This window comes from Rhea pennata, chromosome 1 (genome assembly GCF_028389875.1).
Source record: "Rhea pennata isolate bPtePen1 chromosome 1, bPtePen1.pri, whole genome shotgun sequence".
NCBI classification, from domain to species: domain Eukaryota; kingdom Metazoa; phylum Chordata; class Aves; order Rheiformes; family Rheidae; genus Rhea; species Rhea pennata.
Genome location: NC_084663.1, coordinates 216,007,831 through 216,020,953, shown reverse-complemented (window position 1 = coordinate 216,020,953; position 13,123 = coordinate 216,007,831). Strand labels below are relative to the sequence as shown.

General features: G+C 42.0%; 1 protein-coding gene across 5 annotated transcripts in view; it reads left to right on the top strand.

The window, feature by feature from the left end:
- NUP98 (nucleoporin 98 and 96 precursor) overlaps window positions 1-12,501 on the top strand; it is a 39,671-nt gene extending 27,170 nt beyond the window's left edge. For all 5 annotated transcript variants that reach the window (XM_062567510.1, XM_062567512.1, XM_062567508.1 and 2 more), the window contains 13 exons: window positions 254-430; window positions 1,204-1,357; window positions 1,945-2,365; window positions 3,186-3,415; window positions 3,726-3,995; window positions 4,464-4,621; window positions 4,860-5,003; window positions 6,457-6,599; window positions 7,637-7,858; window positions 8,690-8,931; window positions 9,444-9,598; window positions 10,110-10,221; window positions 10,799-12,501. In XM_062567510.1, coding sequence (XP_062423494.1) covers window positions 254-430; window positions 1,204-1,357; window positions 1,945-2,365; window positions 3,186-3,415; window positions 3,726-3,995; window positions 4,464-4,621; window positions 4,860-5,003; window positions 6,457-6,599; window positions 7,637-7,858; window positions 8,690-8,931; window positions 9,444-9,598; window positions 10,110-10,221; window positions 10,799-11,016 — 2,646 coding nt within the window. In that variant the 3' untranslated portion in view covers window positions 11,017-12,501. The remainder of the gene's footprint in view (window positions 1-253; window positions 431-1,203; window positions 1,358-1,944; window positions 2,366-3,185; window positions 3,416-3,725; window positions 3,996-4,463; window positions 4,622-4,859; window positions 5,004-6,456; window positions 6,600-7,636; window positions 7,859-8,689; window positions 8,932-9,443; window positions 9,599-10,109; window positions 10,222-10,798) is intronic.
- Window positions 12,502-13,123: the final 622 nt, after the last annotated feature.

The following is a 13,123-nucleotide window of genomic DNA, read 5'->3' as shown; positions in this document are numbered from 1 at the left end:
GTAGCAGGAATTGGCAAATTTTAAGAGGGCACAACTAAATAATTCTGACTTCTTCTTGACTTTAACTTGCTTTGTTATGTTACAACTGTGGAGAAAATGGGAGTAGATTATGTATTCATCCCTAAACTTAATTTGGAATATTGACATGAACAAGGGAGTATTGAGCTTCATTTGCAGGTGATTGTTGAAGCTACTAAATATCCTTTGTCAGCAAACTGTTAAACTCTGACATGGCTTCTGCGTGTGTCTGCAGACCCCAGAAGTGGAACAACTGGGTAGGGTTGTGGAACTGGACAGCGATATGGCAGATATCACTCAGGAGCCTCTGCAGGAGTCCATTCTAGAAGACAACATGATAGAAGAGCAGGAGGCAGTGCCGGCTTCAACTCACATAGCATCAACGCTGGGTATTAACCCCCATGTCTTACAGGTGAGTGTCTTGCAGTTTCCCCTTTCTGAATGGAAGGACTTGGTAATTCCTATCACTGATTTCTCGGTTTGCTTTCACAAGTGTATTTCTATACCAACTTCTGCTAAACTATGTATTACAGCTACGGTGTGATTAAGACTTAAGTAAGACACCTATGTTTCTATGGGAAACCTTTATAGTCATAAAAGCTTAATACAAAAATAAAACACTTCTGAAAACTAGAATTCAGATTTTAAAATTCTGTGAAGTATAGAAAATGTGATAAATTAAACTAATGGCTAGCCAGAGCTTTCTAGGGCCCAGTTTGTGGAACTCCAGGTAGTAGCAGCATGACTGGTTTTGATTTAGGTTTCTTTGGGTTTCTTTTTCCAGGTGAAAAAATAGTACTTAGAACACTTGTATGCTTTTACTTATATTTCTAATTTGTAAGAAAAGACAAACCTGTAGTTCTCAACCATTTCTTAAACAGAAAATTAGGTAGACAGAACTAAGTAAGATCTGAAAAAAAAAAACATGATTATCATAGGACTACTTCATACTCATCTTGACCCTGACGTAACTGTCAGTATGTAAAAGATTATCATCAGCTGATAAGCTTGCTTTCAGTTCTCCTGAATTATGTGCCTTAACTGTTGTTCGGGATATCTGAGGCATGATTTAGTCGTGTGCAACATTTGGAAGTTATTTTTGTTGGGAAAAGAGCTGAGTAGGTCAAGTAGCTGCTGCCAGTAGAGAGAATGTTAATGAGCAGGATTGATTTATCAACTTTTTAGATCATGAAAGCTTCCTTGCTTGCTGATGAAGATGATATTGACTTGATCCTGGATCATTACCCTGGGAAGCAGCTAACAAAAATGGATGCTTCTCAAGAGATTTGCTCTCCGAGGCTCCCTATTTCAACATTGCAAGGGCAGAAAAAACACTCAGGTATTGTGGGAAACCATGTATATTGTGAAGAAAGAGAATTTAATTCTAAAGTTAATAGGCAAAATCCTGTCTCTGGCTGAATACTTGACAGAGCAATTGTGTGCTAACTGGTGATTTCATCTGGAATAATACTTATCTCTGATAACAAGTATAGGGGTTATATCTGCCCATTTAGTTCAGGAATTTAGATATTTCTATAGGAACAGTTTTAGCCCTGTCCCTGCTGATAGTAAAGTCTATTTTCTCCTCAAGATGTCTCAGTTCTAACAGTCTACTTATGATGACATCAGTTAAATTAGTGAGGACTTTAGAAACTTCAGATTTAGGGTGAGATCATATATGTACTGTTCTTGGTGTAATACTATGTGCTTAGTTTTGTATAATGCAAAGTACATGATGGATTTTGTGATTTTTCAGTACTGCAGATAATCATGCTTAGCTATGCATTACCATCATGGATCATAGCAAATATTTTCACTGGCTGCTTGGGAACTACTGAAATACCTTTAGAATATCAGAAGTATATTGCTGAAAATTGAGTGCCCTGTTCAGTTAAATACTACTTATTATTTTTTTTTTCCTTTTAGTTGGTGGTCTGCTGCAGTCAAAATTTGCTAGTGTACTTCTCCAGCAACCAAGTCCTTCTCTTCAAGATTTCAGAGGACCATGGACTTCGAGCAGTTCACCTTCTGTTGCCCCATGGTCAGTGACTTCTCCACTGGCATCTGCGTTCTCTGTACCTTCATCAGCTCCTGAGGTACAGGTGAAAACAGTTGGTGTTCGCAGACAGCAGGGGCTAGTACCTCTAGAAAAATCCATCACCTATGGAAAGGGGAAGCTGCTAATGGATATGGCGCTCTTCATGGGGCGCTCATTTCGTGTTGGTTGGGGACCCAACTGGACGCTTGTTAATAGTGGAGATCAGTTAAGTGGATCGAGTGAAGCAGAAGATCTTCACTGTGAGTCTGTGGAATATGGATTCTTGCCAACTCCTGTTGCTCCCAAATCGTGAGTAATATTTTCCTTCAGGATAGCTCTGATATGCATTACTCTATTTACATTTGAAAGAATTCTAATTACAGGCCAGGGATGACTTTTGTTTTCTTTTGGAAAGTCACCTTACTATTTTTGCAGATACGTAGAAGTGGTGCAGGGTATAAGATTAAATTAACCATGGGGATTTCTTTCAGGTTGCTGTTTTACAAAAAAATCTATCTCAGAACTGGAATATCCTGTATACACTAAGCAATTTTATTGAATAAGGAGATAGCCATGTTATCCAACAAAAGGTTAAAGAGAAAGTTAAAAAATTTTTATCGTGGAAGCTTGTACTCACATGTTGCTTCTTCTTGGGGATATCTTCCCTACCTAGGAAACTTTTTGTTTAACTTCTGAATTCTCAGATTCCTTCAATTCTGCTGCAGTGGTATATAAAACTGGACTGAAATTTAGTTAGGTGTTTCACCATTTAAATCTTCTTCTAAAATGTCTGTTCAGTAGATGTTCCCCAGGATATCTAATTTGTGGACAAGAATGAGGTGTGCTTACAAAATGTGTTAGGATGTGGTAAGGTATGCTAGTACCTTTTGAGTGCTGGAAGCACCCAATTCTAGGAGGTTTGTTTGCTAAAGTCTGGTTCTGAATCCAGACTAGGTAACCAGATCCTTCAGACCCAGCTGTTGATCTTTGGATCATATGTCTTACTGTCATTTTGTTAAAATCTAGGACAAGCTGCATAATACAGCCACACCATTGTAGGTGCAGTTCACTTGCATGGAAAATAATTCAGAATTTTGCTTTTATTGATTGCTTGTTTTTTCATCTTCAGACTCTCAGAATCTTCTTTCAAGGTTCATGTGGAGAAGTTGAGCTTAGAACAAAGGAAGATGGATAGAGACAAACAATTGTATCTCATCCCCCTCGAGATAAAGCTGAAACACAGCACTGTCCATATGGATGAACACTGTCCTCTTCTAGCACCCAATCCAGGAGTTTCTGTTATTCATGATTATGCTGATTGGGTTAGAAAGGCATCTGATGACCCTGCTGAAACAGAAAGTGAGTATTGAATGATTCTTTTCATAATGATAATAGTGAAGCTGTAGAACTGTCCAGTTCAAATTAACTTCAGGTTGCATCAGGATGGTGAAATATGAATAAAACAGGAATTGACTGTTCTTCATAGCGGTCCTTTTGAAAACATGAACGTGATTGATCACATTGGATGTGCTAACAGATTTTCTGCATTTATTGTAGCAATAGGATATCCTCTAAATATGGGGCTGGTATACTCATACATCTGTCCTCTATTCTTCTGTCTGTTCTGTATTTGTACTCCTCATGACTGACTAATTCCATATACCGACAGCTGTTGTAAAGCACTGGTGTTTGACGTGGACATTATGTGAAGCAATTTGGGGGAACCTGAAGGAGTTAGAGGCCAGCTTGGAGGAACCCAGTGAATACATCCTAGCCCTGGAGCGAAGGAAAGCCTTCTCCCGCTGGCTGTCACAGACTGCTGCAGGACGAATTGAGGAGGAAGTTTCATTGTCCCGACATGATAATCACGTAGAGGCTGTTTTCAGCTGCCTAACTGGAAAGAGAATCAGTGAGGCTTGCAGATTGGCACAGCAGTCAGGCAAGAAGCTTACATCTTTCCCCCCACCACCACCTTTTTCGGGGCGGAAAGTGGGTGGGAGGCAATACAGAAGACTTAAACTTTGAGAGGTCTGATACTGTGTAATTAGCCACTCGAAATACTGTTTTTTCCATGTGAGACAGAGTAACAGGAGGGACAGCTTGTCCACTTTTGCTCAATATCTGGTCATATTTGCCTCTGACTTACTTGTCGATTCTTTAGAGTTATGATGTGAAGCATTTGAAACTTGCTTTTTGCATAATATCTCCCTTGAATGTTGATTTTAAGTAAGGTACTGTTAAGTTGGTTACATTTGTACATCTTTTTTCAGAGCCTAATCATTAGTTTCTTTCTGTTTTTCTATATTAGCTCAATTCTTTATTTTTGAGCTAAAATTAAATTTAATGTTTAATTCTTTAAACATTTCACTTGGCCATTTGCCTGATGGGCTGTTGTCTCCTGTTTCAGGTGATCACAGGCTTGCTCTGCTCCTCTCCCAGCTGGCGGGTAGCCAGCCCATTCGAGACCTCCTCACCATGCAGCTAGTGGACTGGCACAGGTTGCAGGCAGACTGCTTCATCCAGGAAGAGAGATTGCGCATCTTTGCCCTGCTTGCAGGAAAACCTGTATGTTCTGCTGCTCCATTATTTTGTCATTGATTTGACTTCTGCTTTTTCTGAAAGCAGTAAATTTTCAAGCTGTAATAGGAAATTTCAGCATGTGGTACGCTGGAGACAAGCACAAGATGTTGACCTAGTCTTTTACTAATGGAACCTGTCAGTGTTGTGTGTTGCTCTCTTATGTCAGTCTGTATTGACTGCTGTTCTTAGTGTGATGGTTGTAAGTTTGACTTTATTTCTTTAGGTGTGGCAGTTATCTGAGAGAAGAAGTATCAATGTGTGCTCACAGCTGGACTGGAAGCGTTGCATGGCTGTCCATCTCTGGTACCTGCTTCCACCAACAGCTTCGATTTCCAAAGCACTTGCCATGTATGAGTCAGCATTTCAGGTAGGTCCATCATGCCTGCGTGAGAGAAGATGTTACTCAGACCCACTGACAGTTGCTACACAGCCTTATGTGAAGTGTCAAGAGTTGCTACTGAGGTGCTGAGTATGGAATTGTTTATACCTGTATATATAATTATTTCAGTTGTCACTGCATCAGATTCTTTCACCAGTATTGATGAGATTTTGCAGCTGTTCGTTTTGATAGGGCTATTCCTTTCCCCTTCTGTGTAATGGGAATAAAGCACTGAGGTTGAACCTGTTGGTAATTCTAGGCACACTCTCTCTTGAAGCTTAAGGCCCACTTCTTGACTTGTGCTTCAAATAAGCCATTAACAGAACACTTTCCACTGATTGAGTGTATCCAGATGTTTGGTAGGTAGCCCAAATTAGGGAGATGGCTAGTGGCCAGCTACAGAAACTCAGTTTGACTGAGTTAACCAGTGCCAAATAAGACAACTGAGGGATGGTGTCTGTTTTCTCCATGTGACTAATGTTCAGCTGCCTGAATTCTAAAATAGTCTTTTCTCCTCTTAACCATCTACCCTCTGTTCTGTTTACCATTTCTACAGCAAATACATCTGTCTTACAGGCAGCAAGTGGATGGGTGCATTATGCAAGCCTTGTTTGCTGCAGTAGAACAGGCCGTCCTTATATAATGAAAGACAGAGTTCTGTTGGAAAAATACAGTATTTACCCACTTAACTAAAAATAACTCTTCATCTATATGTCTGGAGATAACCTGAGCACAGCCATGATTCTAGGAAGCTCTCATCTATGAGCATTTAACACTACAAGAGTATTTTTGTCATACTCTTTGTCAGTATAATGCGTTCATTGTTTTAAAAGACCGAGTTTCAGTTTTATCATGAGGTAAAGTTAAAATATTGCTGCTCCCTTAGGCTAGAATGTTGGGGTGGTTTTACTGCAGCCTGATTTGGAGAAAAAGTGGATGCAGCTGATTTCCAGACTTCATGTAGGAAGCCTAATAACTGGAAACCACTAGGAGGTGGAATGCTCTTCAGAGTCCCAATCTAGTGACCTTACCAGCAATGAAAATGTCACAAGGATTTCAGTGGCCAGCTACAGAGGGAGGGGAGATGTGCAGGGATAGTGTATCTTTTATTTGATCAATTTATGTGTGTGTTTTCCAGCCGTAAAACGATTCAGAAACACAGGCTTTATATGAGAACTGGCTGTATTTCCACTCAGGCTTTTAAGAGCTCAGTGTGCAATAAAGTTAACCCTGCCAAAGCATTTTGGGTTTGGGATTTTTTCTTTTTACCATCATGTTGGTATGCAAATGCTGTGTAAGTTTTAAATGCAAGTGCACTACTCAGAAGCAGAAAGCATGCCCTTAAGTCTGAGCTCTGTGGATTCAAAATGTGCTTTGTAGCAGCAATTCAGTTTTGTTCAGGATGTTGTGTTTAAACTTGCTAATAAAATTATTTCTTTAGAACACTCCAGAATATGAAAAATATGCCTGCTGTCCACTGCCTCCCTACCTAGAAGATTCTGGCTGTGTAATTGAAGAAGATGATAACACAGGAAGACCTCTGAGAGATGTCTGTTTCCACTTGTTAAAACTCTACAGTGACAGGTAAATGGGATTTGAACAATTTAGGAAAACTTTGATAAGTTATGCTGCAACTGTGGAGTATCTTGCAGATAGGATTCCCAAACCAGTGGTATGAAATCAGCCTCAGTGTTCATTTACAGAGCCATTTACAGTAGTCAAAAATCTCTTCCAGGCGCACAGCCTTACAGAATGTGGAGCTACAGTCATTGCTGTTGTGTGCTGTAGATGATTAAACCTAAGTTCAGGAACACCTGTGGAATGCTTCCTATTTCCCATCCACACCCCCCACCCCCCCTTCCTATGTTATCCACGTGTGAATTTAGGCAAAAGATGGTGAAAGAACTTTGATGCTTCCAGGCCTGGCTTCACATGCCAACATCTTTGTGCAAAAAAAAAAGAGAGAGAGAGAGAGAGAGAGAGAGAGAGAGAGAGAGAGAGAGAGAGATTCAGGACTTCTGTGGCCTGTTACAGTCCTAATGTTAGAGACTTTTAGAAGAAGAACCAGGTAAAAGTCCCCGGAGTGATTCCCTAAATCTGTCTGATTGCTAAAGCAGCTGATTCTTAGGGAAGGGATGCAGTTTAGATGCGTCTTTGGAGGGAATTTATTTGAGAATGGGAAATGAGCTGCACAGTGTGTCTGAAGGCTAGCAAGGTGCATAGAGATCTTTGTGGCTATTTTAAATCCTAGTCAAACTCCGTAAGAGCCCAATTTAGATGTTATCTTTAAGTTAAACTGTCCAGCATGAGTTCTGTTTCTTTGTGCACAATTTCTGTGTCTGAAGGGTGTTTTCCCACAGTTACCTTTTTTGAAGGCATTGAGAATTCTGCAGGAGGTGCTTCTGCAGGAGGTGCATACATGAAAGAAAAAATGTGACAGTCTAGATGTAAATTCAAAGGAAGAGCAGAAGGATTAAGTTGTTCCCATCTTTAAAAAGCTTTGTAAAGCAATTGTATGGATAGCTGGAGAGGGGAAGGAAAGGAATTAAATTAGCACCAATTTCTGATTTCATTACGTGGACACAATTAGCTGTTTAGATTGCAAATATTTTTCTCTGCAGGCACTATGATCTCAACCAGCTACTTGATCCCAGGAGTATAACATCTGACCCTCTGGACTACCGTCTCAGTTGGCACTTATGGGAAGTGCTCAGAGCCCTGAATTATACTCATCTATTCAAACAGAGTCAAGGAGTTCTGAATGCAAGCTATGCTGCCCAACTTGAAAGTGAAGGCCTTTGGGAATGGGCTGTTTTTGTTCTGTTGCATGAGCCTGATGCACAGTGAGTACAAGGCAGATTTTTCTTTCTTTTTGCCTTGAAAATACTATATTTCTTTATGGTTTATAGACTTGCTGTGTATACTCTATCATGGCTTCTCTCATGTTGAATTGGAACTGCACAGTCGGAAAAATTCATGCCCCTTTTAAAAAATTATATGCCAGCATTGAAGTGGCATGAATGATTCTGCTTAGTTAATTAGCTCTGTTGCATGCAATGCAATAGCATTGTATTAATTCTTAACTCCTGAACAGTACTATAGAAGGAGATATCTTCCTCGTTTTGACATCCTAATGCTGCTTATCTTGTCTCTGGCTCAGCAAGGTTAGTACATTCAAGAAGACATACTGATAATATCATGAAAACAAAATATTGCAACTGTTCCTTTGAGTCAGAACTAACAGAAATGAGAGATGTTTGAAAGGAAAACTTGGGAATCTTCAAAATGCATGTTTTGCTGCTTTTGTGAAATACGTATTTAACAAGAATACTTGTCTTAAACTTGTATAATACCATCAGTTGTGGAAAGGTGCCTTTTCACTGTAATGCTTAAGATATTCAAACTTTTAGTGGTGACTTCTTCCTTAGAGTTTAGTGTTTGCTGAAGTAGTTCAATTTATTCCAGAACTTTTTTTAATATTCCACAGGAGACTGTTTAAGACCAGGCGAGGTCAGATTGTCCTGTTACACCTCTACCTCTGCCATAGACTAAGTATAATGCAGCTCACTGCTTTTTCATATAATTTTCAGTTACTTATATTGAAATGTGTCTTCTGATGGTGTGATATGAAAGATTAACTGTTGCAGTAATATGTTGTCCCATATTTCCACTAGCATACGGGAGAAGGCAGTACGTGAACTCTTAAGTCGACATTGTGTTCTGTCTGAGACGCCGGAGTCCTGGACAAAAGAGGCTTTTCTGACGCAAAGGCTGTGCGTCCCCCCAGAATGGATTCATGAAGCAAAGGCAGTTCGAGCAAGGATGGAGGGAGACAAGCATAAGGAAGCCCTCTTCTTGTTCAAGGCTGGGCACTGGAACCAGTGTCACAAGCTGGTTGTCAGGCACTTAGCCTCAGGTGAGACTACTGGTCTTTCCTACTCCCCTGCGTCTGTTCTATCTTTTGAACAACATCCATAAATATAAAGGGAACAAAAGTAACTGGGTTTTCAATAATGTGGAGGTCTAAAGCTGTGTTGCTAGGAAGGGGGTTAGTACAGAGTGACAAATGTTTCAAATTGGCTCGTGTGATATCCAATTTGAGAATTCTTCACTGTAAATATGTGAGAAGAGTTGTGCTTAACCTTCTGCACACCCGCCTTCCTGTGCCAGCGTTGCCTCATGGGACAGGGATAGCACTAGCATTCCCAGAGTCCTGATCCTGTTGCTATCCCTGCTGTAGGAAGTGGGATGGCCTTAGACAACTACTAGGTCATAAATCAGCTAGCATTTCTAATAGAGTGAAGGAGTTAAAATGTGACTGAGGGCATAGACCATCAGCTGCTATTGTCTTTAACAATCAGTATAGCTGACTTCTTAACAAATAAGAACAAAAGGATCTTTTTTTTTTAACCTGTTTTTTCTCTTTAGATGCCATTATTAATGAAAACTACAAATACCTAAAAGGATTCCTGGAAGATCTCTCCCCTCCAGAACGTAGTACACTCATTCAGGACTGGGAGATGGCTGGTCTGGTCTATCTGGACTACATCCGTGTTACTGAGATGCTCGATAGGATTCAACAGGTAACAAACTAAAATGACTATTTTCTTTACTACAGTTTGGAAACTTAGTCTCACTTATTTTTAGAATAACCTTTTATTCAGTGTTCAGTGCTAATTGTAATGCTTCTCTTTTTGCAGATGCTAGCAAACAGAGTATCATGCATCTCTCCAAATATGTAGCGATTTGGTAGATGTGTCAAAATAAGATGCGATCTAGATATGCTCAATCTAGTATGACAGTGAGATAAGTGAAAGAGGAGGAACAAGACAAGCAGTAAGCTAGTTAGCAGGGAGCCTGCATTTCTGCTCGTTTTCAGTCTCTTTAAATTCAGTTTGTGAATTAAAAACGTGAGAGTACTAGACTTTCGCCGTTCCACACATCAGATGTTAACTTCAAACAGACTTTCAACGTGCATTGTCTTCTGTTGCATAGACTTGGCTTAGAGTGAACTTGGGCAGTCCATGAGTGATTCCAGCAGAAAGGCTTTCATTAACGTTGAGGCTGTCTGTCTTGTCTTCCCTTTACTTTCAGCTGGATTGTTCTACGTATGAGCTGGAGCGGTTACATACCAAAGTGACATCGCTGTGCAACAGGATAGAGCAGATACAGTGTCACAATGCCAAGGACCGTTTGGCTCAGTCAGGTAGGGTGACATGAATGTCTAGCAACGCACTGGGAAAGGCAGTCTTACAACCTAACCCAGCTAACATACACTGGCAGCCTAGGTGATGGCTGATACTGCTTTTCATGTTTAGCCAAAAAGGAAGGCTGTGGTTGATGAGGTGAACTGTATATTGCTATAATGACTATTGTACATGCAGCTACTGGTCTTCATTTCAGACAGTTTTGTTGCCTCATTAATTTGGCATCCAGTGACTGGTCTCTTATAACTGTTTTTTTGCTAAATAGTAAAGTGCCTTGTCCATATTTAGTTTCCTAGCACCAAATAAGGTGTGAGCATACCTGCAGAAAGACACCTGGACCAAGGAATAAGCCCAAATGTTGATGGCACAAGTTTGTATGCAGAGATGAGAAAAGACCAAGCCACAGCAGGGGCACAGAAAGGCATTTGGCTTGTCTGCTCAAAACTCTCCCGATGAACCGTTGTGCAGGTTGACTCCTCAGCAGGGACTGAGCTTGTACATGCTCGAATGCTACTCCCTACCCTAGGGTATAGTGTGGAACATGAAGGAAAGAAACACTGTTTCTGCTCTTTCCAGATATGGCCAAGCGCATTGCTAACCTGCTCAGGGTGGTTCTCAGCCTGCAGCACTCCCCAGAGCCCATCTCCGATGCCGCGCCTGACGTGCAGCGAGTTCCTCTCCGCCTCCTTGCTCCCCACATTGGACGGCTGCCCATGCCAGAGGACTATGCCTTGGAGGAGCTCCGTAGTCTCACCCAGTCTTACCTACGAGAATTGACAGTAGTGACTCAGTGAGACAATCACTTTTACGGACAGACACTTTTTACCGTTTGTTAACCTTTACCCTTGTTTTAGGGGTAAGCGTTCCCTTGGCAGCAACCTCTTTAGCCACACAGCTTTTTCCATAGAGGTGTAAAGTGGCTTTAGTATGTTGGCTAATGCAGGAATTTTTGTAACCTGGGGGAGCGGTAAGACTTGGACCTTTCTGGCTGGCACCCTCAACTACACAACACTTTCCTAGAATCAATAAAGCATCTCTTGCAGAATCTGTCTGCAGGTGAGATTGTACCTGTGGAGGGGGAGCGGTGTGGGCTTGGTCTCCTAGGCAGATCCTTTTTACTCTTTAGTTGCAGCACAGATGATGGTAAAGTAAGTTCTAGGACAGCTGGCCATAGACAGACTCATTTTGGTGGCACTGTGCCTGTTAAACCAATGAGCCTTTGGTACCTGAACTAACCCAGGGAAAGATTTAAATGAAACTTGGTTTTACAACTTTGTTCTGTGGGTGGAGGAGGAAAAGAAACTAACTTTAAAACAGTGTCTTTTCCTGCATTTTCTAGATAAGTTGAAAATGTGCAAATGCGTTGTTTCTCACATTTCTCTTTCATCTTGAAAAAGCAAGAAAGCTACTTCACTGAGTCAGGCCAAAGGGAGTTGACACCTAAGTGTGTGCCTTAGAGTGTGCTCTGCACTGTCCAGGCCTCTGAAGACAGATGTCTCCTGGGTCCCGTGAATCTCCATGCAGTGTGTTGTCACCATGCAGTAAAACACAGGAGCTTTCTCTAATATTTGCTATGTTTCAGAACTCCAGGCCAGATGCTTCTGATTAGAGGGAGCAAAATCTGTGCTGGGAGCAAAACTGCTGAAAGTAGTAGCCTGCCAAAGGAGCAAACAGCCTGGCTGCTTGAGGCGCTCCAGGCTGACTCCTACACAGCTGCATGTAAGGCAGGTTCCCGTGTAGATACATGTTATGTGCAGCTTCTTTGCGGTGTGCGCAAGTGCAGTACCTGCTGGGGACCTGGCTGCCTGAAAGGGGCCCAGTGCTTGGGCACAGTCCCTCTGACGAATGTCTGTAGCCTAGAACATGCTGTCGTCTTTGTATTTGCTGTGTAGCTGGGTCACATCAAGTGGAGCTGCCATCAAGCATAAGAACATCCTGCAAGTGAACAGCTGGCAACGTTGATTTGCTCTAGTTTGTACAGTCTTTACTTTTACTGTGTTTAGAAACTTGACTATTTTTGGAAGAAAAATAAATCTGTCTACTGGTCAGCTCTGATTTCAGGGTTACTGCAGTAGCCCCTCCTGCCACAGCCAGCCAGCCACTGAGTGCAGCACCCAGCGGCTTTGGGCCTGTTTGGTGCTGCTTAACATTGGCTCATTGAAGGTCTTTATGCATGAGGATTATGTAAAGGTTTTTATTAAAAAAATATAAATAAATGATCTAGATTATTTTCCTGTCTTTTTGAAAACAATAAATAAAATGTTTATAGTATTCCCACAGTTTTCCTTGCTTTTTAAAGACTTCTGTTTCATAGAAAACACTTCTTCGTGCAGAAGTGTTGTCTTAGGCTTGGGTGCGCAGGGAGGTGAACACTGGAACAAGTTGCCCAGAGAGCGTCTTCCATGGAGATGCTCCAGACCTGACTGGACGTGGTCCTGGGCAGCCTCTGCCTGAGTAGAGGGCTGGACCAGGTGGCCTCCAGAGGTACCTTTGAACCCCAGCTGTTCTGTGATTCTGTAATGGTGGCTTCCACCGAAGTACAGCTGGGCAGCAATGAGATCTTGGAGTCTTGTTCATAGTTTCTGGAAAAAATAGCTCCGGCCCTGGGCAGCTGCTCCCTACAGCAGGGTGAGGCCGGGGCTGAGCGGTTGCTTGTCCTGGCAGGGGCTTTGCTCCTGGGTACCAGCTCTCTGGCAGAAAGTGCCAAAGAAACGGCGCTTTTGAGTTGCCTCTTCGCAGCCAAGCTGCGCTGTTGCCTCTGCGCTGCTGTGGCCGTCTGTGCTGCTGTGGCCCTCTCCTCCGGGAGGGGAGCGCCGTGTCGCTGTGACCGCGTGTTAAACGTGACACCCGTAGCGGTGCCGCGGGACCCGAGGAAGTCGGGTTGCTCAGGCTTTGCTCCCG